The following is a 24,598-nucleotide window of genomic DNA, read 5'->3' as shown; positions in this document are numbered from 1 at the left end:
TAGGATGGATTTAGAAGAGGGCTTAGCACAGGAAGTAATTGACCAGCTCTCCACCAGTTGGCCCATTGGGGTATAAATGCTTTATGTAGCATTCGTCAATCTGGCCACAGCATTTGACTCCATAGATAGGGACCGCATGTGGTCTAAGACATCCGGCTGGCCTCCACAAGGGCCAGGGGTTTTATGGCCCTGACCCCTACCTGGTGGAACAAGCTCCCTAGGGAGAGCAGGGCCTTGCTGGATTTGCAAAGTTTCCACAAGGCCTGCAAGACGGAGCTGTTCCGCCAGGCATCTCCATCTGGCCAGCCGGGTTGACTGCTGTATCTGATTCCCACATTACCAGCTTGGCCTCCTGTGGGTACGGAAGGGGGGTGGTTTTTGCCATCTGTTGCTGCTCTTGTTCTATTGTATTGGCTGTTTTTATTGGCTGTTTTTATTGTTTTATTGTTCACTGCCCTGAGCCCTGTGGGGGAGGGCAGGATATAAATTGAATTGTAAATAAATAAAATAAGTTAGCTGGAACTAACATTGATAAGAGATTATTGTTCTTATTATGGGAGCTGCACACAGGAACTTCTATTCAGATTAGGGTAGATACATCAGGGTCCATAACCAATAAAATCAATACCAGTAAGAGTAAAACAGGGATGTATGTTGGCCCTCCTGTTATTCAATCTGTCTAATGACATTGTAGAAAGACTTTCTGGTCTACAATTTTTTCCACCTTCTCTTGGCCAACAAAATTTTTCAGTCTTATTATATGTGGATGATATGGCTTTAATTTCTTTTACTAAAATAGGATTAAGAAAGCTGCTGCAACACTTAGGTACATACTGTAAAGAGGAGGAGGCTCTTAATATTAACTATGCAAAACCCAAAAGTGATTGTTTTTTTAAAAAGGCCAAAACAATCCACCTGGAGCATTCGTGGAAATCCAGTTAAGCAGTGTATCTCCTTTAAGTAACCTGGGTGTCACTTTGAGTGAGACCCTAAATTGGAATATACAACTAGCTTCTGTTAAGGCCTCTGCACAAAGGTTAGTGGGGACTTCGCTTGGATTTTTCTACTCCAAGGGTTATCCCCTCACTGACTCAGCCTTGAAACTGCATAAAAGCAAGGTTGCTCCCCATCTTTTATATGCTGCTGAAGTGTGGGGCTGGTAGGATGCCACTCTAACCAAATTAGAAATGGTCCAAAATTTTCTTTTTGAGATGCATCTTAGCCCTTCCTGAGGGAGAACAGAAACTGGCTTGCCCTCAATTAGGTCCCGTGCTCATCCAGCCATTCTAAAACTTCGGAAACGACGTAGAAATTCCAAACCAAATGTCCTCTGTGTACAATCTTCCAATCTTTGGTCACGCTCCGGTTTCTTAAATAACATCCTAATTTGTTATTCAATGCCTGACAATTTATTGAATAACTCAAGCGACAGTGGTGCACTAAAGGTCTGGGTGTACAGCTTGGGTAGTTTAATCAGCAGAACAACAATGCTACAACCCCAATTTTCATCATGGCTTCAGCGATTCAGAACACCCTATTTAGCTGATCTTACTATTCCAGAATTTATCGCTTTGCACTTCCAAACCAGGCCAGTGGTCTCACTCTCTGGAAAGTATAATAAACTGCCAAAGGAACAGCAGCGTTGTCTTTGTGGAGAGTCTGCCATGGAGGGTCTGCCACATTATGGTGTATCTTGTCCACTGCATGCGGAACCCAGGGCCAGATTTCTTGATGGACCACTGAGAGGTTTAAACTGGCAACGCAACCTTGAAAAGATGGTATTTTTACGATCAAACGCTGATTCTTATGTTATGTACAGAATGTCTTGTTTGCTTGTGCGGCAAAAATAATAAGGGCTCATGAGATTGCAAAGAAAGCAAGTCTATAGAATGTATTAGTGTGGATGGATTACCGTATATACTCGTGTATAAGTCGACTTTTTCAGCCCATTTTTAATGCTGAAAAAGCCCCCCTTTTGGGTCTTATATTCTATATACGGTATTTATATACAACTGTATGCGCTGTAGCTGAAGGTCTGTTTGTGTAACCCAGAGTCCATTAGGGGGAGCTAAAGAACTCAGATTTTCCATATAAGGAAGAAAAGGCTCCATTTCCTCAGAATTAAGAGAAGTTCAGTTGTTATGAACTGTATTTGCATATTTCAGGTATGAGAATGTTTGTATTAATTGTTGAGAAGGGGATATTGTGTTTATATTGATTGACTATTAGTTTGTATTTTGGTTTCCTGTTATAAAATGTTATAATGGGTGCTATATAAATATTATTTTCCTCAGAATAGTTAAGAGGCCTGTAGCTGGAGTTTAGTTGTTATGAACTGTTTTTGCATCGTTCAGGGCTAACCTTGAAGGCTTAACAATAAGGAGAGAGGGCTCAGCAAAGATCAACAGTGCCAGACACAGTTAGAGAGAACTGTAAAGAACTGAGACCCTGCTAGTCTGTTTTGCATAGCAGGCCAGAACTATTATACGTTGATTATTGTTTCTGTATTTGTTTGCCATATTTCATTGTTATACTGCACACTATTGTTTATGAAACAGAAAACAGATTTAAAGTTTCTTTTGTTGTAAGTCTGGTGAATGTTAAGAATCACAAGATAGGATCACACTGTCAAAGACTTGAACCCCTTTTCCATTTCTGATAATATCCCTCTTAAAATCTAAGTTGGGTTACATTTGGACATACAGATGATGATGAGGAATCCAGTTTTGAAGGATTTTAACTCTTGTGTTTTAGCTTGGTTTTAGCCTGGTTGCTGATTGAGCTAAGGTTTTTGTACTTTTAAAGTTATTGTTGAGACCGTATTGTTCTTGTTGACTCTCTTTTCCACTTACAGAGCTAGTTTTCTGTTTTTCTTTGAAATAAATATTCAAAAACATTTAACCTACTGATGCCTCAATTAATGTAATTTTATTGCTATCTCTTTTTATTTTTGAAATTTACCAGTAGCTGCTGCATTTCCCATCTTAGACTTATAATCGAGTCAATAAGTTTTCCCAGTTTTTTGTGGTAAAATTAGGTGCCTCGACTTCTATTCGGGTCAACTTATACACAAGTATATACGGTAGTTAACTGGTGATTTGTCTCTCTTTAACATTTTGTGAAATGCTCATTTTATTGTTTCATTTTAATTTTAATGTTCTGTTGTTCTTACTGCGCTTATTTTGTAACAGCCTTTGGCTAGACACAAGTACACTTTGACTTGTCTTGACTACTTGTCAGTGTCTCCTAATCTCCTAACCTTTTGAAACAGGGATCTTTGCATCTGTAGTGGGTGGCCTTTACCTTTTGTGGTTGGCCTTTTCATTTGCTTGCCCTTTAGCATACTTAAATCTTTCCTGCATCAGCATCAGACACAGCTGCACAGTGCTCAGTTGGGAGGAGTTGAGGGAAACTCCAATATCTCTTCAGTTCATCCTTGGTCTTGTTCCAAAGGTGTGAATGTAGAAGGCAAAGCTCAGCCTAGCAGGATTGTACGTGGAGCACATGTAGATGGGGAGGAGTTTTAAGCACAGGTGTTTTCTTAGACTTCTTGTAGAATGCAGACATGGGGTAAAATTCCACTCTTCTGAGCTGTGTGCTCTACACTGCTAAACTGCCAGTGAATACCTGTTGCTGTTCACCTGTCAGGTGGTGTAGTGGTTTAGACCAGATTTGAATCCCCCACACTGTTCACTGGGTGATGTTGACATGGTCACCTTCCATGCCACTAACCTTCCACACAGTGTTGTTGTGAGGGTAGAATGGAGGAGAGAACCATGAATGCCTCTTTGAAAGAAGGTGGTATAAAACTGTGACAGAGATCTTCGATTTCATTTTACTAAGAGGTGGGGGTTTTTCATGCCAAACATCTCCAAATGTCTTTTTTAATAAATCTCTTTATACTTATGAAAATTAAATACTGAAAATTTTAGCAATATGTTCTGAAGTTCTGACCTGTGAAGAGGGGAAATCTTACTGGGCAGGTCTCTTCTTGTGGATTCAGGCATTGCAAACACCAAGATTCTCCAGTGTAGTGTCTGTGGCAATCATGGCTCCTTTCAGAACATCCCTTGGTGCCTGCTGAACATTTCAGAAATTGGAGAGAGTCCACTGTAAGTCAGACCATGTTATTGGCTGCCCTCGCTCAAATAAAACATTTACCACTGCAAGTTCAGGCAGATTGGTGGATTCCTGGGATTTCCCTGGTGAATGTGCGGTTCCATTTCTCTGTCAGGCTTTCTTTCTTCACAGGCTAAGGGAGTATTCCGTTCACTTTCACCTCATGTGACAGCCATTTTGGTCTGACTCCTCCTCCTGTGGAAGCCATTTTAAGGTGGTGCTCACCACCACCCCTCAAAGTTCCAAATGTGCCCACAGGCTCAAAAGTGTTAGAATCCCTCACAAGCGCGTTTTGCCTTCATATGGGCTGGAGCAGGAGTCTGCAACCTTTGGCTCTAGAGCCATGTATTAGAGCTATATGGGACCTTGTATGGCTTTTAAAAAAGAAAGTTCTACTGGAGGCGAAGGACATCTTGATTGGTGTTTTCCAACTCGTTCTCAGGGAGGCAGGAACTTCAAATCTGTCACTTCCTGTGAACTTGGTTGCCCATCTTGATCTCCAGTTACATTCCTGCCTCAGGGAGAGCTGCATCTTAAAGGCTCTGCAAGTTTTTCCCGTCTATTTGTCACAATGAGAGAACAATTGCCGGGAATCCAGGTGTGAACCATGTACTGATTTTTGCCAGTTCACTAAAATGGTTAGGTGTTCCTGTATATATTTGTCACTTATTGAGACTTTGTGTTGGACTTTTTCAAATACAGGGCTCAAAAACAACTAGTGTCTGGACTGAATAAATTTTATGGGATTATTAATCAACATTCAGTATCAGCAATGTTAACATGCAAATTAGTCTTTTAAAACTAGCTCTTTGTTGATCTCTTATTCTGAATTTTGCTATAGTTTGACTCTGTAATTGTAAAAGGCTGCTGATCCTTGGGCTAAATACTTGATTTTTGTGTGGTGTTAAAGGAACTGATTTCTGTAGGCCGCTGCCACTTTTTGCAGCTTTTGGGGGGCTTTCTTGGGATTGTGATGTGTGTGCTGTCCTGCCCGTGTTGTGCACAGATTTGACATGCTAGCAGGGTGTTTCTAGTCTCACACAGATTTTATGTACATTCGCGCGCGCACACACACACACACAAACACAGAGGCCTATATTGGCATAATCACACAGATTTTAACTCCTTCCTTCCAGCTCTTGACAAAGTCTGCTTGACCCACTTCTTACCCTTCCAAGGTGGGTTTGTCCCCAGAAGATCCTAAAATGCTGCTGCTTAACTTGTTGGGTGGGCGCCTGCTGACAAGGCAAAAACAGAGCCCCTAGAGGATGGGGCGGTATAAAAGTTTAATAAATAAAATAAATAAATAAATAAATAAAAAAAACAGATGTTGGAGAGGAGCGAATCAATTACATAAGGGGATTAGAAGCTTTGCTGACAGCGAGGCATCCGAGAGAGGATCCTTCCAAGACTTGTGTGTTTACACCAGCTTTTATTCTGACCTAATTAGTGCTCCTGTCATAGGATACTTTAGCATCATCTTGGGGATGTTCTTTTGGTATCCTTGGAGTGGGGATGGCAGAATACGTGGAGGTGGACCTTTGCACTAAGTATGTCTTTTGGGCTTGGCAGGTCTTGCATACTATTTTTTAAAGAAGGTTTCTAGCCCTCATTGTTTTTGCTGTCTGTGTAAAAATGCAAGGTGTTACTTCCAAAGGAGATGCAAATGCCCTGGATGACTTTCAGATCTAGCAGCCTTTTCATGGCTTCTTTCACACAGATGGTTTTTCTTTGCCTTTGCTTCCAAACTGGAAGTGAATGCAAAGCAGGGAATCCTCACCATCCCTTTTTGTCTGTGATGGAAACCCACATTTGGCGGAAGATTCACTGTTGCCCTGCGTGAACACATCCAGCTCCAATGTGTAGTTGCAGAAGACGACCGGCAGTCATGAGCAAGCTGTCTTCCTGAAAAGCTCATCTGCCAGAACTGATCTCCCCATTAAGTAATCACTAATGAGCTTCCAAGGAACTCCAATAATTCCTGGAATATCTTGATTGAGTGGTGTGTGTACCTAGAATGCTCTCTAGAAACGCATCTGGACAGAGAATCCTCCATCAAGCCATCTAATTATTGTCCACCATCTATGGATCCCCTTCATGAGATTGTGAAAATCCTCTGGGAAAGAGCCAGTGTAGCAGCTAGAGTACCAGACATTGACCAGAAAGACCTGGACTCAGTCTCTGTTCAAGGGGTCAGCAGCAAGCCACTGAGATGTGTCTGGTGACGAATGGTGCAGTCTCTGCTGTATCACCACAGCCTGGTTTGAGAAGTTTACGAAGACCTTAATGTGGTTCCCCATGAAGGACTTCAAAATGTAGCGTCCACAACTGACGGGAAGATTTCTGTGCGTTCTGCTATGGAATTGATTGTTGATGCAAGACTGCTGTGATGGGGGGCACAAAGTGTAATGCTTTTAATACTTTTAAAAGTTGTTTATGTTTGTGCATGTGTGCAAATCTAAAGCCAGAAGGACGCTGCTTAGAGCTGAAGCATGAACGTGAGCATTGAATTCCCTGCCTTCTTAGTGCCCTGGCTTTTTGAGTCTTGGTGTGACCACTAGAATCTTCACTCTTACTTGATCTCTATCATGCGTGATTGGTTGGATTTCATCTTACAATGTGCTGTTTTTCGACCTCCGCTTATGTGTGGGGTTGCCTGTGATTCTGAGTGAATCTATCAGCCCACAATCTAAAGTTGTTAAAATGGGAATATTTATAGATCGCCTTTGATGGATTGCTATGATTAAATTAGAATGTTTGTGGAGCTTTCAGATAGCTGATAACACTAGAACTTTGCTAAGGGCTTTACTCAAAGGTAAAATCAGGTTAAACAAATATAGCTTATACCACAAGAACCTGGACCTAATTAATTCTGATTGCTGCAGAAGATCTTTCGTCTGAGAGTGTCTCCTTACAAAACTCCAGTTCACAAAATTTCATTGGCTAGAATCAGTCCTTTTCTGTCTTCTAGGCTATCTGTTCATCTTCTGAGGTGCTCAAGACTGTGTATATGCGGACTATTGCCGTGTATGATTGAAACAGCCTTGCCAAGTAGGGAGGGGAACAGTATGACTGGCCCAAGATTACCTTACATTGGGATTTGTATCCCGATTCTTGTGGGCCGTGCCTGTCACCCAGGGCCAATTTACACGCAGTCCAAACTTTGTATTAGGCAGTGTGTTAATATTCTTTCTCTGCCCCGTTCTTTTGCAGGGTCCAATTGAAAGTTTGCTTGTTTTCGCTCATCTTCTCTCTTCCCTCCCCAGAAGCTCTTTGTGTTTGTCAGTACAGAACTGCCAACCACGTGTTAATCTCAGGTGTGACTGAGGCTCAGAGAGTTGTTCAAGAGAAAAATTGTCTTCGTTGGGATTTGAACCTTAGTCTTCCTAAGCTTTTTGTCCACTGTGGAAACTGGCTGCCCCACGAAAGAGATCCACACACAAAAAGAATGATGTGAGTCAAGTGTAACAGCAGAAGCAGAATAGAACAACCACTGCACCCTGGCTGTTAAAGGCAACTGCTTAAGCATTGAAGTGTACAGTGAAATGTAATAACCTGTAAACTGCAATAGTGGCGCAATACTCTTTATGCAACATATCAGACAACATGAGAGAGACTTAATGTAAACACATCAAAGTGGCGCTGAAGCCACTGTCCAGGATAAGATCTGTGTCAAGGAGGAAGATCTTCCATTGAGCAACTACATGAAATGCTTGTAATCTCATACAGAGGTGTCACGGTTTGGGATGCACTCAGAGAGTAATATTCCAGTGCTGTAGTTCTTGTCCTGAGTGGCTACATCAGCTACTTCATCAAGTTTATGAAGGAGGAACATGTTCCGCAGTAGTATCACGTTTTTGTATATAAATTATACCCAACAAACTGGGATTTCTGGTGTAACTCTCAGCCAAACCCTCCCAGGAATAAGATCTGTTAATTAAGTGTGTTCGTATTTTGGTTCAGAAGAGATGACCTTTGGTTCTTGCTGGTGGCGAGTGGTGTCTTGGGTGTGTTGACTGGGTGTTGTCCTGCTGAATAAAGGCCAATTTTTCTTGGATCTGGCTGACTGTTCTTTTTAATATTAAGCCGCCACATATGTACAATGCAGAAGTGGCCATTTGCCGAAAGCCTCTTAATGTTGCTGCACCCTCCTTTCACCTCCTCACTGGGCTTAGCCTGTGTGTGTCTCTGTGCGTGTGCTTTACATGTCATGAGGACTTGTAGTGGGGTTAGAAATCCTGTCTGAGCTCTTCCTCGTCAAGGTCGTGGGGATTGTTGAACTATAATCTCCTTTTCTGTGCTTATACTTTTCCCCCCTACAACTTGCTGCTCCAGCGTTCATTCTAAAATTAAATTCCTCGGGCAGGGAGACAGGGGAAATCTTGGGCCTAGTTCTTGCTTTACAAATCGGAACTGACACGGCTGACTGCTTCTTAATATTTTTTTTTTTAAAAAACCCCTTCTCCTAGAAAGGTCAAGAAGTATGTCAAGAACAACAAGTATAGCCCACAGGACTTCTCTGACATCCTGATTTTTTAAGCACAATAAATTTTCTGTAGGGAGGAGCGTTCAGTCACATGAATCCCCACCTACAGTTAGAAGTGGCACAACTCAAACTAGTGATGGATCCATGCATGGTTGGACGTTATCTTCTGCAGCAGTGGCGTAGGAGGTTAAGAGCTCATATATCTAATCTGGAGGAACCGGGTTTGATTCCCAGCTCTGCCGCCTGAGCTGTGGAGGCTTATCTGGGGGATTCAGATTAGCCTGTACACTCCCACACATGCCAGCTGGGTGACCTTGGGCTAGTCACAGCTTCTCGGAGCTCTCTCAGCCTTTGAGTCTCCTGTAGGAGAGAAAGGGGGGATATAAAGCCAAACTCCTCCTCCTCCTCCTCTTCTTCTTCTTCTTCTCCTCCTCCTCCTCCTCCTCCTCCTCCTCCTCCTCCTCCTCCTCCTCCTCCTCCTCCTCCTCAATGAGACAAATGGAAAATAATAAATAAAGGTGAGAGGAAGGAGAAGGCAGCTTGTAGGAGCACAAATGCTGGCGCACACGCATGCACGCACGCACGCACACACGCGCACACACTCATTGACAAGCTGGGTCTTGAAGATAAAACTGTCTTAGCAATGTTTTTCTGACACGAGCCCTTCTGTCCCGTTTTTTTAAATGGCGGCAGGTGTCCTCTCAGTCCTGGGAGCCAGCCAGCCTATTAGTGAAAGTCAGCAGCATGTTCCGGAATCTGAATCAGACTCCAGATTATGTGAAGATGGCAGAACAAAATGGGGATTCTGCTGGGTTTTTTCTAGCACTTAACAGATAGGCCAGACTGCACTGATAAGACTCTTGGCTGCAGTTCCAAAAGTAACTCGTGTTGTTATGTCTCCCCCACAAGCCCTGCTCGCCTCATCTCCTGGCACTTTCGAGACTCATTGCAAAGGTGTTCAGGGTGTTTCAGTTCAGTTTCTGGACAGTCCCTGTCCTCTTTTGCCCACCCTACCTTGAATGATCTCATTCCCACTCAGTTGTTAAATCAAACAGCTCTCATGACCCTCCTGATTTTTGTTGGTGATTTTTCAGTCTGGTGTCAGTCATATAAGCTCAGAAGAAATCTTTGGCCTGTGATCCTGTTTCTTTCACAGCTGTGCACTTTTTAAAGGCCCAGTTTGAAACCCACACAGCTCTTGCATGTAAGAAGAACGGAAAGTGGATGGCATTTCTCCTTCTCTGCCAGCTCATGGCTCAGCAATACCTGGAGATTTGAGGGTAAAGTCTGGGAGAGTGGGGTTTAGAGAGGGAAGGGACCTTGGTAAGGTGTAATGTTATGGAGTCCATCTTCCAAAGTAGCCATTAGGAGAAGTGGAATAAATGCTTGAAGAAGAAGGAGTAGTAGGAGTAGTAGTAGTAGTAGTAGTAGTAGTAGTAATTTGGCTTTATATCCCCCCTTTCTCTCCTGTAGGAGACTCAAAGGGGCTTACAGTCTCCTTGCCCATGCACGTAGGTAAGGGGGGGTTTCTCGGGTTTGAAACCCTCCCATTCATGTCCGAAGCTCCGCCCACCCGTTTGTGGGTTTTTAAAACGTTTTAGTGCTTTTTTGTTTTTTTGCCTGCAGGGGGCGCATTGTTTGGGCTAGCAGCACCAAGCTTTCAGGGATTGTTTGGGGGACACTCCTGATGATACTACCCGGGTTTGGTGAGGTTTGGTTCAGGGGGTCCAAAGTTATGGACTCCCAAAAGGGGTGCCCCATCCTCCATTGTTTCCAATGGGAACTAATAGAAGATGGGGACTACACATTTGAGGGTCCATAACTTTGGACCCCCTGAACCAAACTTCATGAAACCTGGGTGGTATCATTAGGAGAGACTCCTAAAGATACCCTGAAAGTTTGGTGCTTCTAGCTTAACCATTGCACCCCTGACAGCAGGCACCCCCCAAATTTCCCCAGATTCTCCTTTTAAATCCACCCCCTTCGGCATGGATTTAAAGGGAGAATCTGAGGTCCTCAGTTTAGAAGAAGAGTTTGGATTTATATCCCCCCTTTCTCTCCTGTAGGAGACTCAAAGGGGCTGACAATCTCCTTGCCCTTGCTCCCTCACAACAAACACCCTGTGAGATGGGTGGGGCTGAGAGAGCTCTGAAAAGCTGTGACTCACCCAAGGTCATCCAGCTGGCGTGTGTGGGAGTGCACAGGCTAATTTGAATTCCCCAGATAAGCCTCCACAGCTCAAGTGGCAGAGCATGGAATCAAACCTGGTTCCTCCAGATTAGAATGCACCTGCTCTTAACCACTACGCCACATTGAAAGTGATGCTGTTTCAGGGTGGGGGATAATCCACCCCCAAACAGCATCACTTTCAATGTTGTTTAACTAGGGACCCCAGATTCTCCCTTTAAGGTGGATCTAGTTTAAACACCATTGAAAGTGATGCTGTTTGGGGGTGGATTCCTGCATCACAGTGGCTGCCCCGGGGGGTGGGGGCACAAAACTCAGATTTTGCACCAGGCTCCATTTTCCCTCTATGCCTCAGCCCGGAGGGGGAGGGCAGGGCAGGGCAGGGCAGGGGAGTCTGCCATCCTCGACCTCAGAGAGCTGCTTTTATAAGCGCTAGGCCAGGGGCGGGGCTTGGGGAGGTGTGGCCATGCCCTGGGGCGGCTGGGGGTGTGGCCCCACCCCGAACCCCCCCATAAAAAATCTATACCTACGTCCCTGTCCTTGCCCTTCCCTCCCCCACAACAAACACCCTGTGAGGTGGGTGGGGCTGAGAGAGCTCTGAAAAGCTGTGACTAGCCCAAGGTCAATCACACACAAAGCGGAGCCTGAGACAGAAGGATATATATGTTTTAAATATTTTCATTAAAATGGAGTTTTTAATCTTGTATTAGAGCCAGACAAGGATATTGTGTTTTTGCTGTTGACTAGCCCAAGGTCACCCAGCTGGCATGTGTGGGAGTGCACAGGCTAACCTGAATTCCCCAGATAAGCCTCCACAACTCAAGCGGCAGAGTCAAACCCGGTTCCTCCAGATCAGAGTGCACTTGCTCTTAGCCACTGCTCTTAGCCACTACCCACTGCTGCTTTAGTAAATAAACACATGATTTACATAGTCTGGAGATCAGTTGTATTTCCACAAGCTCTCCAGCTCCCAGCTAGAGGATGGCAAGGCTACTCCAGACCCCTTTCACTTTAAACCGGATAACTTAAGGTAGTTTGCTGAATCTGGACATCTATATAGCTGTTGGTTCATAACTTATTAGTCACAATCAACACCTTTATTGGCATTCAAAAATAAAATAAAATAATTTTATTGCCATGAAATTAATTGACATCACACTTAGGCTCATTCCGCACATGCAGAATAATGCACTTTCAAACTGCTTTCAGTGCTCTTTGAAGCTGTGCGGAATAGCAAAATCCACTTGCAAACAGTTGTGAAAGTGGTTTGAAAATGCCTTGTGCGGAAGGGGCCTTAGCCTGTAACTCTTTTTGAAGACACAAGTGCAAAAAAATCCTTTCACTGTGTCCAATCCAAAATCCTTTCACTGTATCCAATCCAAAATCCAAAAAATACTTTCACTGTAACTTCAGGATTATACTCAGCTAAAAGAAATTTAATTCTTTGATCATCCAGTCTTACTGGGGAGAAGGGGATCAATCAAGTGAGAATGCAGCCGAGTATGAAATAGAATGTGTATGATAGTTTAAGTTGGCAACAGAAAGTCTTTCTGCATGAGGAATATTCAAATATCTGCCAATAACCATTGCAGACAGGAAGATATTCAATCTGGCCTACATGAAGACTCGATGCTGAAAAGGGATTGTCAAGTTCGTAAAATACTGGGCCATAGTCTCTGTGAGCAAGACAGACCATGAGAATATGGGGAGCAAATCTTATTTGCCCCAGCATCTAATATCTATTTTTCAATTTCCCAGATTCTTTTTTTAATCATCTGGAATAAATAGGCTTCACCAGAGCTGGAAAGTGCTTCTAAGTCAGTGGCTGAGCCTAAGTCAAAATTAACATAAATGCTAATTTTATGTTGAACCCTTTATAGAGCGATATGAGTCAGTAAGCAACATGGTATTAGACTATGGGGTTGGGATAAAAAATGGAAGTATAACCAAAATTTGATAGAAGTAATCCAAGCTCTAGATTCCACAAGTTTTTGACCCAAGTCAATGCATAAAGTGAAGTACCCAACTGAATTTGGGGTACCAAGGATGCGGCAAAGAAATATTGCATGGATTTTTTTGTTTGACCTCTGTATCAAACGCTTGTGTCCATACTGGTATCCTATATAACAACTGGGAAATCACTTTGGCCTGGAACACACGGATGACTGCTTAGCACAAATTGGTTTCCACTTTGGTGATGGAAATGAACAATAGCGGACATGCTGCTTTTGGCCATAGTGAGAGAATGTGACCAGTGTCGTGGAACAGTTTAAATTGTAATGAAGAAGAAGAAGAATTGGATTTATATCCCCCCTTTCTCTCCTATAGGGGACTCAAAGGGGCTTACAAACTCCTTTCCCTTCCCCCACTCACAATAAACACCCTGTGAGGTAGGTGGGGCTTCTACAATACATCGATCACTATCAACTTTCCTTGCCACATGCATAATTTTATAATCCTCAGTCATGTTCCCTGTAATATTTTTTTATTCTAAGCTGGAAAGTCCTAGTCTTTTTAACCATTCCTCATTGGAAATATTCTCCATGCCTTTAATCATAATACCATTTGCTCAAACCAGAATGCCTTCTTGATACTGTTGGGATAAAATCCTGTTGGTTGTGAGTGGGGGCAGCAGTGGCGTAGGAGGTTAAGAGCTCGTGTATCTAATCTGGAGGAACCGGGTTTGATTCCCAGCTCTGCCGCCTGAGCTGTGGAGGCTTCTCTGGGGAATTCAGATTAGCCTGGGCACTCCCACACACGCCAGCTGGGTGACCTTGGGCTAGTCACAGCTTCTCGGAGCTCTCTCAGCCCCACCTACCTCACAGGGTGTTTGTTGTGAGGGGGGAAGGGCAAGGAGATTGTCAGCCCCTTTGAGTCTCCTGCAGGAGAGAAAGGGGGGATATAAATCCAAACTCCTCCTCCTCCTCCTCCTCCTCTTCTTCTTCTTCTTCTTCTTCTTCTTCTTCTTCTTCTTCTTCTTCTTCTTCTTCTTCTTCTTCTTCTTCTTCTGTTGGATCTTCTGTGTTTTAGGGCTAGATTTCAGGATTTTGCCTGTGGTTGGAGGATTTTGGCAATGTGCTATAACTGGAGAAATATTAGTGTCGTCTTCTTATGGGAAAAAGTCAGAATCCTGGCTCTTGCTGGTAGATTCAGATTTTTCTTTGTGCAAAGTTATATTTGGATTTAATATTGATATTTATGTTTTTATTCTGACTTAATCTAGATTAGACAATAATTGATTAATCAAAATATGAGGAGAAAATGTAGTTTTATGTTGATATAGATTAGATAATGATTCAAAGATAAGTGGAAATAGTATAATATAGATCCCTCTTTTTACTGATTTATATATTATAATTAGTATGAAGATGTTAATGTTATAGAATAATATAGTTTTGTTTGACTGTTAATGAAGGCTCTCTCAAACTTTGAGTATAGTTACTGAAGATCTATCTAATATAAATATGCATATTGATTATACTGTAAAAGTTTTTTCCCCCTCCAATTTCTGCTAAACCTCAAAATTAATAAAAATTGTAATTTTTTTTAGTAACAACAACCACCACCTTTATTTGGCATTTAAAAATAGGTTCTAGAGCATTGCCAGACATTTTTGAAATACAAATTAAGAGTACATTCAAAGCGCAGACAGGAAGACTGTATATAGCAGTATTCATAACTTAGAAAGTTCTGTCACTTGTAAAAGAAATTTTGCTACTTTTTCCAAGAGCAGGACATCTGTGTTGTTTAACAGAAGCTCCACAACAGAACAGTCAGAGTCACTTTCAGATTTGTCCCAGCGTGGCCGTATGGAAACGGCCTTAGAGTGCGATTGGTCTGTTCATGACACCCTACCAGCAGTTTTGTATAATTGCCCTTCAACATTCAAAGAAGCACTTCTACTTCTACTCTCATTCCTATTACTCTCTCTGCGCATCTGAGCATAACCTTCTGTTTTCCAGCCTGCTCTCTTAGGTATTTTGAAGCTGTTAGATTCTGCCGGCCAGTTCTTTTCAGCAATACTTTCAGTCCCTCGCTTTGCTTGCTTTTTCTTTTGAAGCTCCGCTACCAATGTTTTATGTCGTTATTTTAATCTTTAGGTATTTTTTCTGTTCGTTTGTTTACTGAGCATGTGTTGTACTCAATAAACACTGAAAATATTTTAACCAATTTTTTCTGCCTCTGAATGCAACCCAAACCCTGACCTATGTTTGAGAAGTGGCTGGTGAGCACATTCTCTACAGCAGTTGTGGTGAACCTATGGCACGGGTGCCAGAGGTGGCACTCCGAGCCCTCTCTGTGGGCACGCGCAAACAGAGTTGCCCCCCCACACACCTAGGCTGGCCTGGACCGCTGGACTCGATTATTAGCATTAAACCTAAGACCTAGTTTTGGGGAAGCAGTGTGGGTAACCCTGTTAAGCGCTGTTAAACCCCACTGATTTTCATGCAAACTAAAGTCCGATCCTTTACCTGAGAGTAAGCTCAGTTGCTGGCAATGAGGCTTGCTTCTTAGTAAACCCTCCTAGGGTCGTGATTCACCCGTTGGAAGAGTTGCACGGTTGCTTCAAAGCAAAGCCACCGACTACCACCAAGCTTACTCCCGGGTAACGCATGTCTCGGAGCCAACCACTTTTTCTAAACTGAAACCTCAGTATTCAAGTTAAATTGCCGTGTTGGCACTTCGCGATATATAAGTGGGTTTTGGGTTGCAATTTGGGCACTCGGTCTCGAAAAGGTTCGCTATCGCTGCTCTACAGGCATCTTGCAAGAGCACTAGCGGGCCCAGCAGGAGTGGAGTGCCCCACATGCAGGACAATCCCCCCCCCCCCGGTCAGGCAGCAGCTGAACACAGCAACTGAGGGTTAGGGTTAGAGGTGTACCAGCCCAGGGCATTAGCTGTGTGCATGGGGGCCTCTGGCTAGCCCCATGCAAACCTAGCTGGGGCAAGGGAGGAGTTAGGAGAGGCTGGGCTTGGCCAGCAGGAGTGGAGTCGCAGAGATGAAAGGATGTCAGGAGAGACAGGAAGGAAGAGGAAAACAAGTAGGCTGGAAAAGGCTGAGGGGTTGAAGAAAAGAGGAAGGGGGGCCCACAGGTGGAGCCCCGCGGGGCCTTGGGCAAGATCAGGCTACCACACCTGGGTAGGAACTGTCCCAAGCCAGAGGCTCAGCTCAGCTCCCTGAGGTTGGGGAGAGGCAAAGCAGGCGAGTGAAGCGGTCTGCGTTGGTGTGGGTGGGTCTCTGTGTTGACTTTGCCCAGTCCCCTCAAAGAGACACGTCTGGCGCCCCATTGCGTCTAGTAGTGTATCTCTGCTGCCAACGGAAGACACTCAGGAGGGCCTGCTCCCCCCTCCAGACTTGGGCTTGGATGACAGAACAAAAGACAATTCCTGTATGAGGAAGTCCAGCATGTCTGGAGGAACGTCATGCTCAAACCTTATGAAAGGGGGCAGGAGGCGGATTTACTTTAAAGTCCTGGCTAAACTGTGTAGCCAGGAACAAATATCTAAACCCGTGGCTAACCCCCCCCCCCCATTGATAACACTGATCTATCAATTGTGGTAACGATGCTGGATTGTGGTTCTGCAAGTGTATTGGAAGCGCTGGCTAACATTTTCTGCTCTGTCATCAGCAAACGGTTATAACTGTACTGGAGATTGTATCATTACACTGAGGTTGCCATTGTTGCTGGTATATTGCTGCTGTTGTTTTAATTATGCCATTAAAGATGATGATGATGATGATGATGATGATGATGATGATTTAAAGTCCAACATGGATAGGTGGGAGGAAGGATTGTGAGAATCTTCCCCATATCTTCATTTTGTTTGGTTTTTTGAACCACTTCTCAGTGAAAATGAAGTGGCCCCTGCAAAGAAAACAAGAGAGGCTTTAATCTACCGTATATACTCATGTATACGTTGATTTTTTCAGCACATTTTTAATGCTGAAAAAGTTTCCCTCGACTTATATGCGAGTCATTAAATTTTTTTGGTGTTTTTACTTTGCCGGCCAGCAGGGGGTGCAGTTTTTTATGCTAGCGGCACCAAACTTTCAGGGTACCCTCAGAAGACACTCCTGATGATACCAGCCAAGTTTGGTAAAGTTTGGTTCAGGGGGTCCAAAGTTATGGACCCCCAAATGAGGTGCCCCATTCCCCATTGTTTTCAATGGGAGCTATTAGTAGATGGGGCTACCCTTTTGAGGGTCCATAACTTTGAACCCTCTGAATTAGCTTCATAAGCTTCCCTGGCTGGTCTCATCAGGAGAGTCTCTTTATGATACCAGCCAGGTTTGGTGAAGTTTGGGTCAGAGGATCCAAAGTTATTGACCCCCAAATGGAAGCTAATAGTAGATTTTCAATTTCTGATATTATCCCTCTTAAAATCTAAGTTGGGTTACATTTGGACATACAGATGATGATGAGGAATCCAGTTTTGAAGGATTTTAACTCTTGTGTTTTAGCTTGGTTGCTGATTGAGCTAAGGTTTTTGTACTTTTAAAGTTATTGTTGATACCATATTGTTCTTGTTGACCCTCTTTTCTACTTTTTTTTCTGTTTTTCTTTGAAATAAATATTCAAAATATTAAAAAAACATTTAATCTACTGATGCCTCAATTGATGTAATTTTATTGGTATCTATTTTTATTTTTGAAATTTACCAGCAGCTGCTGCATGTCCCACCCTCGACTTATACGCGAGTCAATAAGTTTTCCCAGTTTTTTGTGATAAAATTAGGTGCCTCGACTTATATGTGGGTTGACTTATACACGAGTATATACGGTAGTTTTGGAGATGAAAGGGTGTGTGTGTGTGTGTTTAGTTCAACCTTGCAGTTGTCCCTGCTGCACTTTAGCTCCCCCATGTTCCTTTATTGGATGACTAGTGCTAAAGCCCTTTTTGAATTAAAATAAAATGGACTCCCCCTCCTCCTTCGCTCCAGGAGAGCAGTTTGGGGGGGGGGGGGCGGCTCCTGGCTTGGAGGAAGGTGGTCAGGGGTGGGATGGGACGGTTTGCCGTGAGTCCTGCCCACCTGGTGGCTGGGGGTTTGTGATCAGACATTCCATCCGTTGGGCAATTATGCGTAAGAACAGAGCCTTTTGTTTTGGTGGTGCAACCTGTTCTGCCGGCTATATCTGAAACAGGGCTGTGTAACTTTCTGGCGCAGAGTTTGTTCTACTGAATACCATCTTGTGATTTCTAGTCCTTCATTTTTGTTTTTGAAGGGTTCTCATTCCTACTGTCACGGGTATATTTTTAAAGCTGCCTAGAATTGTCAAAATAAAGCTAATAACTACTGCAAAAATGCAAAAGGGGAAATTCTAATCAATGCGGCATAGTGGTTAAAAGTGTTGAAATAGTATCTGGAAGATCCCCTCCTGCCGCAGAAGCTTGCTGGGTGACCTTGGGCCAGGCATATACTCTTAGCCTAACCTACTTCACAAGGTCGTTGGGGGGATGAAATGGAGGAGAGGAGAATGATGTAGCTATCAGGGTTGGGACCATGGGTACCCTCATGCAAGCTGACTTCCCAGGGCCCTTGGGCTAGTTTTTAGTTGCTTCTTCAACCCCTGAGAAGCCAAGTTGGGGCAATGAAGAAAGATGGCAGCCGGTCCAACAGTGTGCACATTTGGTGAGTGTTACTTGTCAACTTCCTTCTCCTCCAGTATTCTGTGGGCTTGTATTTGTAATTATTGGAAGGGGTGTAGGTTTTGGCACATCAGTTGTTCTGGGAAAGACTGGTACATAATCTTGTCTTACGGGGAGAGCGAATGAGCCGTGTCTCCAAACTTCCTGCATCTGCTTCGTGACTGCCCTTTTGAAAAGCAGAGTGACTGGGCTGGCCAATGGAAGATGAATTTCTGATTGTTTCTTTGTTCCGCTTCTTTGAAAAAGATTGATATGCTCTTGCCAAAACATCTGTTAGATGCTGCCAGGAAAGCTTGAGGCTCTCTGTCGATTTTGCTGTTGTTCTGAACCCCTAGTGATCTTTTTCTTGAATAAGATAGGCGCAATGAATGATTCCCCAAAATTGCTGCAAAATCATGGGGTGGGAGGGAGAGGGCATCCGAGGGGGCGGGGAGTTGCTCATCCTGAAAGCTCCCCAGAACAGATAAGCCAGAGTCATTTTATAATTTTCTCTGCAGAGGATACCGGAGGACCTGACTCTCGATGCCTTACTGGAAATGAATGAATCTAAAGTAAAAGACACCATGAGGAGTTGTGGGGCCAGTCCAGAGGAGTGCTCCCGCCTCAGCGGAGCCCTGGCTTGCTTGAGGAAAGTGACCCGGACAGGTACGGTTTTGCCTTTTTCCTGTTTTGTGGAATTAGCCCCACCCCTTTCCCCTGATGCGTTTTCTTATCTCACTTTTCATTTATTGGGTTCACTGCAACCTTTGCTTCCTTTGAAAAATAGCTTGCTTGGTTGAGTGGTTGAAATATTGGACTAAAATCCAGGAGACACAGGTTCAAATTTACACTCTTACCATGAAGGATGCTGGGTAACCTTGGGACAGTCTCTGTGTCTCTCTCTTTCTCTCTGTCTCTCTCTCCCCCTCTCTCCCCCCTCTCTCCCTCCTCTCTCTCCCCCTCTCCCCCTCTCTCTCCCCCTCTCTCTCCCTCCCTCTCTTTCTCTCCCTATCTCTCTCCCTCTCTCTCTCCTCCTCTCTCCCCCTCTCTCCCTCCCCCTCTCCTCTCTTTCCCTCCCTCCCCCCTCCCTCCCCCTCCCTCCCCCCTCTCCCCCCTCACTCTCTCTCTCCCCCCCTCTCTCTCCCCTCTCTCCCTCCCTCTCTCTCTCCCCCTTCTCCCCCTCTCTCTCCCCCTCTCCTCTCTCTCCCCCTCTCCTCTCTCTCCCCCCCTCTCTCTCCCCCCCTCTCTCTCTCAGCCTCTTGTATCTCATAAAGTTGTTCTGGGGGTCAAATGGAGGAGGGGAGATATAGGTTCACTGCCCCAAGTTCCTTGGGAGAAAGGCAAGAATACAAACGCAGGAAATTTAAATAAAAAGTGTCCTGTGACCTCTCTTTCATCTAGTTCCTCTAATACCTCTAAAGTTTTTTCTTTGATGTGTCATGGATTATGCCAGGGATTCACTGGGGAAGAGGCCAGAGTTTTTTAAATATATGTTTTTAAAAATTCAGTAGTAACAGAATATAAAAAGAAACAATAAGACAATAAAATAGAACTGTAAGAAAGAAGAAAAACTGGATCTTTTCTAATATAGAATTCTGACCATTCAAGAGCTAACGTACATAGAGAGAGTCATAACCAAATTCTAATAATCAAATACACTGATATAGAATAGACATCATCATCATCATCATCATCATCATCATCATCATCATCATCATCATCATTATTATTATTATTATTATTATTATTATTATTATTATTATTATTATTATTATTATTATTATTATTATTATTTATTCAATTTAATATACCGCCCCATCCCCGAAGGGCTCTGGGCGGTGCACAACATAAAACCACCAATAAAAACATCATAACAGACTACCAGAATTATAATAAAACAACGATTATGTCCCAAGATGGCCTCTCGTTTAAAACCTAATCCTCCTAAGAGGGGGGTGGGAGAGGTAGTGTATATTAATATATGATTCCTATCATTCGTTCCTGGTCACACTTCTTACATGCTATATTTCATACCATGGAGATTTCATATTCTTATTGATTTTGATTATACAAATTGATTTCCCCCTTTTCTTTTTTAAAACTCATCATATTCTACACTCTTGTATCATTTAAATCTCTTTGGCCTTTCTTCTTTGATGATCCTATGTATGAGAAAAATATGAGAAGTACATTTTCCATTCCTCTGGAAATTCTTGGTTCAGTCATCTGTTTACACCCCAGTTGCCATCGGATGAGATCCCTGAATGGAGAGGCCAGAGAGGGAATGAATTGGGGGCCTTCTGCATGTGCAGCATGTGCTGTCACTGAGCTAAAGCACACCCCTTCACCCCCCCCCCCCCCCCCGTGGTCTTTATCTTTAAGCAGGGCTATCAAAAGCTTGGGGTATGACTGGATGGCTGAACAAAGGCCTGTGGTGCTTCGGAAGGAAATCTCCTCCACCCCCCACATTCACCACTTTCAGTGTCAGGATGTGCGAAATTAGATATGTAAATGTTTTTAAATTAGCATGTTTTACGAGTATTTCATAGGCAACAAAGACTTCCCGCACTGCTGCGTTTAGAGTCTAAATTGGCACCAACTGCTCTGTCCCCCGTACAGTCAGCATTTAAAGAGGGAAAGGGGAGTTCCTTAAAAGGAATGTTGCTGGTTGGCAGAGTCTTTCCTTTGTACTAACACTGAATCCCCTACGCTGGCAATTGTAATAGTTTGAGGCAGCAGGAGATGGAAGACCTTTGGGACCCACAGTCAATCAATCAATCAATCAATCAATATTTTATTTCGGTCAAAGACCAGAAAATATCAGATATAAAATATAAAATCCAGATAGTACATTTCCAGACCAGATACAAAATAAAATTGAGGTAACCAGTTTCCAAAGACTGTTTGTCCAAACCATAATATAAGTTCAAGTTAAAAACTGGAATAAAATTTGAATAAAAGATAAAATCATTGATCCCAAAGGTTCGACTATTTTTTTTATTGCTTCCTGCGTGCGTAGCACCCGCAACCACATAAGCACTGAATTTTGCCACCTCTCTGGTTATATTCGGATTGGCATCTTCTAATAGTCTTTCCATGGCACAATCCTCAGGGCCAAGAAAAATTGATGTAGGAAGAGAGTCAAACAGTTTTGCCCTCATTTCTTTGTGAGTGGGGCATCGTAAAAAAATATGCGTCAGGGTCTCTATTTCCCCCATATCACATGGACAAAGCCTGTTGATATATGGAATTTTTTTATAGGGACCCACAGTCAGTTAAAGTCGACCGTAAATAAGCAAGGGTTCTGAAACAAGGAGTCTTGTTAGGAACTAGAGAATGTAGCCCAAACATGGTCCCTTCTTGAAGTGGTGCCTTTTGGAGGCTTCTGATTTAAGAGAAGTGTGTTGGTCGTGGGACGCTGCCAAAACTGTGATCATACTGTGTGCTTCTGGGTTCTCTTGACATATTTGATTTAAGTTCTAGTCCCGTGGTGGCGAACCTTTGGCACTCCAGATGTTATGGACTACAATTCCCATCAGCCCCTGCCAGCATGGCCAATTGGCCATGCTGGCTGAAGGCAATCAAATCCATTCTGGAATCTCATAAGGTACCAAAGTATCTAGTCGAATCTTACAGTTAACTGGGGTGCGCCAGACTTTACTTGTCTATGTAGCATTTTTGTTGCTGTTGTTCAAAGTGCTTTGCATCAAAAGCTGTGTTAACTTGCCCGAGAGGCAGGCTTGCCTCCTCCTCACTGGAGAGCACAAAAGTCGTGGAGCAAAGAGTGAAGAGAGCAGTCTGAGACTGCAGACTTTCACGCAGGTTCTTCCTTCCCATCCCAGCTTCATTGCCTTCGTTTTGTTTCCTCTGCGGTTTTGGTCTGTCTTTGCTCATGGATGGCGGAGCGCTGCTGCAGACCAAGCAAGTCGTGCCCAGCCTGCACAGCCCAGTTGGCAGGCTGAGCAGAATGTATGTTGAGAGATGGTTGCTTGTCTCAGGCCATTCAGTGAGGTTGCGAAGGAGGGAGGAGAATCTGAAGGAGGGGTTTGTGATGCACTGCGCATTGGGGAGGGAGACGTGCTTCTCAAGCGCAAGCCCTGAAGAGGCAGGCAGAAGTAGCGAACGGCAGTTAGAGTCAAATCTGGATTGTTACAGCCCACAAGATACAACGTCTTGGGCAGCAGGCATCATGCCTGCCCCGCTCTCGGGGGCTCTGTGCTCTTTGCTGATGCTGAATAGTGTTCTGTGTTCATATAGGTGGTGAATACAAGGACGATCTGCTGTGGAATTCTTCAGATGTGCGGCGAGAGAACCACTTGATGCCCCCTTCGGAACTCTCCCCCTGTCCCGCAGCCGTCATGTGGATGCATGGAACCCAGTCATCTTCAAAGGGAAATGGCCAGCAGTCCCACTGCGTCTCTGTGTCTACAGTTCCATCTTTGGACAACGCCCCCTTGAGCCAAGGACCTCCAGCCAGTGCGGATAACCTCTTGGAATCTTTTGCCTTCCCTACGCACTGCGGGCCACGGAACCTTAGGACTCCGTACAGCCTCACCATCACACCCCCCACCACGCCCCAGCTCAAGAGGAGGAAACCCCCACGGACTCCACCCCCACCCTGCCGAAAGGTTTTCCAGCTGCTGCCCAACTTCCCGACGCTCACGAGGAGCAAATCCCATGAATCGCAGCTTGGCAACAGAATAGATGAAGTACCTCCTAGCAAGTAAGTTGCTTGTGGGTCTGTGAAAGTTGTGGTTTTTAATGCAGTGCCGCCTTGTATGAGTCAGCATATTGCCCAGTTTAAGCCCAAATCTTAATTCATAATATTGATAGATGATTTTATTACAAGTTCACTAGGTGTTGTAATTATAGTAAACATAAAAGTGGATAAAAGGTTGAACAGGCTATCCGCTGCAGTACTGAAATTCTTTAATATCAATGGTGGTAGATTCATACCAGCAGCGTTGAAGGTGTTTAACGCCAAGGTGGCCCAGTACCTTTTGTATGGTATTCCCCATCTGGATCCAAGCATGGCACCAGAAATTGGAACGCATCCAATCCAACTTCCTGTATAAGATCTTTGGCACCTCGCATTGTGTCCCCTATGGTGTTCTTTGTTTGGAATCAGGGCAACATTTATTAGAAACAAGGGCATGGGTTGTAACTTTTAAGTTTTGGCTGCATCTGTGTTTCTGCACAGACCTTAATAGTTTGTCCCTGTTAGAAATGAGAGAGCTTCAGCTTTCGAAATGGTGGCTACATATTGAAAAAAAGATCTTTTCCTTGGGCTTCTCTTGAGAGGTCCTACAAATGCTCACCGCTCCAGAGATTTATCATCGTCTAAAGACTAGATTATTTGATCAAGAATATCAATTTCTCCTGAGCAAAGCGCAAAGCTCTTGCTCTCCAATATTCTTTGGGATTATCCCTCAGAAATCTAGCCCTGCTATATATCTAGCCCTGCTAATTAACAACTTGTTAATTACAATTGCAGATGGGTCATGACTAGAACAAGGTGTAACTCTTTTCCCTCAGTACATCTTCAAGGTCGCTTTTTTAATATTCCACAAAATGAGCGTTGCTGTCGATTCTATCCTGATACAACTGATTCACTTTCTCATATTTTGCTTTACTGTTCAAAATACAACAACATTAGAACTGATTTGAGGGCTGTATTGCCAACAGGATTTATGCTCCTTTCTGATAAGTTAAAAATGGCTAAGCTTCTAAATAATTCTAATGTTGAAATCTCGGAAGCTGTTGCTATATTTTTACTCTGTGTACTACAAGATGTGCAATAATGACCTTCTTATTGTATTTGGAATTCTTGACACACACCGGTTTTATGCCTAATAAAGGTTGTGGATTGGATTGGTTGAACAGGCACCATTCCTTTCCATATGGCTCCATTAGACTGAATGGGTTGGTCATGAAGTGGATCACACTGCACAGTGGTTAGGGTATTGGACTAAGATGGGGAGACCTGGGTTCAAATTCCCCACTGAGATTTAATGTTCACTGCATGACTTGGAGCCGCTCTTCCTTCCTCCCAGCCTAACTTTCTTCACAGGTTTGTTTTAAAGATAAAGTGTCTGACAAACCATGTAAGCTGTTCTGAGCCCCTTGGAAGAAGTCAGTAGATAGATTTTTGAAATGTGTGCTTCACTCTGTGGACTCT

General features: G+C 43.7%; 1 protein-coding gene across 3 annotated transcripts in view; it reads left to right on the top strand.

Annotated features, from left to right (window-relative positions):
- KSR1 (kinase suppressor of ras 1) overlaps positions 1-24,598 on the top strand; it is a 71,774-nt gene that overhangs the window by 1,834 nt on the left and 45,342 nt on the right. For all 3 annotated transcript variants that reach the window (XM_048519538.1, XM_048519536.1, XM_048519537.1), the window contains 2 exons: positions 18,939-19,086; positions 22,678-23,143. In XM_048519538.1, coding sequence (XP_048375495.1) covers positions 18,978-19,086; positions 22,678-23,143 — 575 coding nt within the window. In that variant the 5' untranslated portion in view covers positions 18,939-18,977. Of the gene's footprint in view, positions 1-18,938; positions 19,087-22,677; positions 23,144-24,598 lie in introns of those variants that run through there.

This window comes from Sphaerodactylus townsendi, linkage group LG16, assembly GCF_021028975.2.
Source record: "Sphaerodactylus townsendi isolate TG3544 linkage group LG16, MPM_Stown_v2.3, whole genome shotgun sequence".
NCBI classification, from domain to species: domain Eukaryota; kingdom Metazoa; phylum Chordata; class Lepidosauria; order Squamata; family Sphaerodactylidae; genus Sphaerodactylus; species Sphaerodactylus townsendi.
This window is presented reverse-complemented; position numbering and strand designations above follow the sequence as displayed.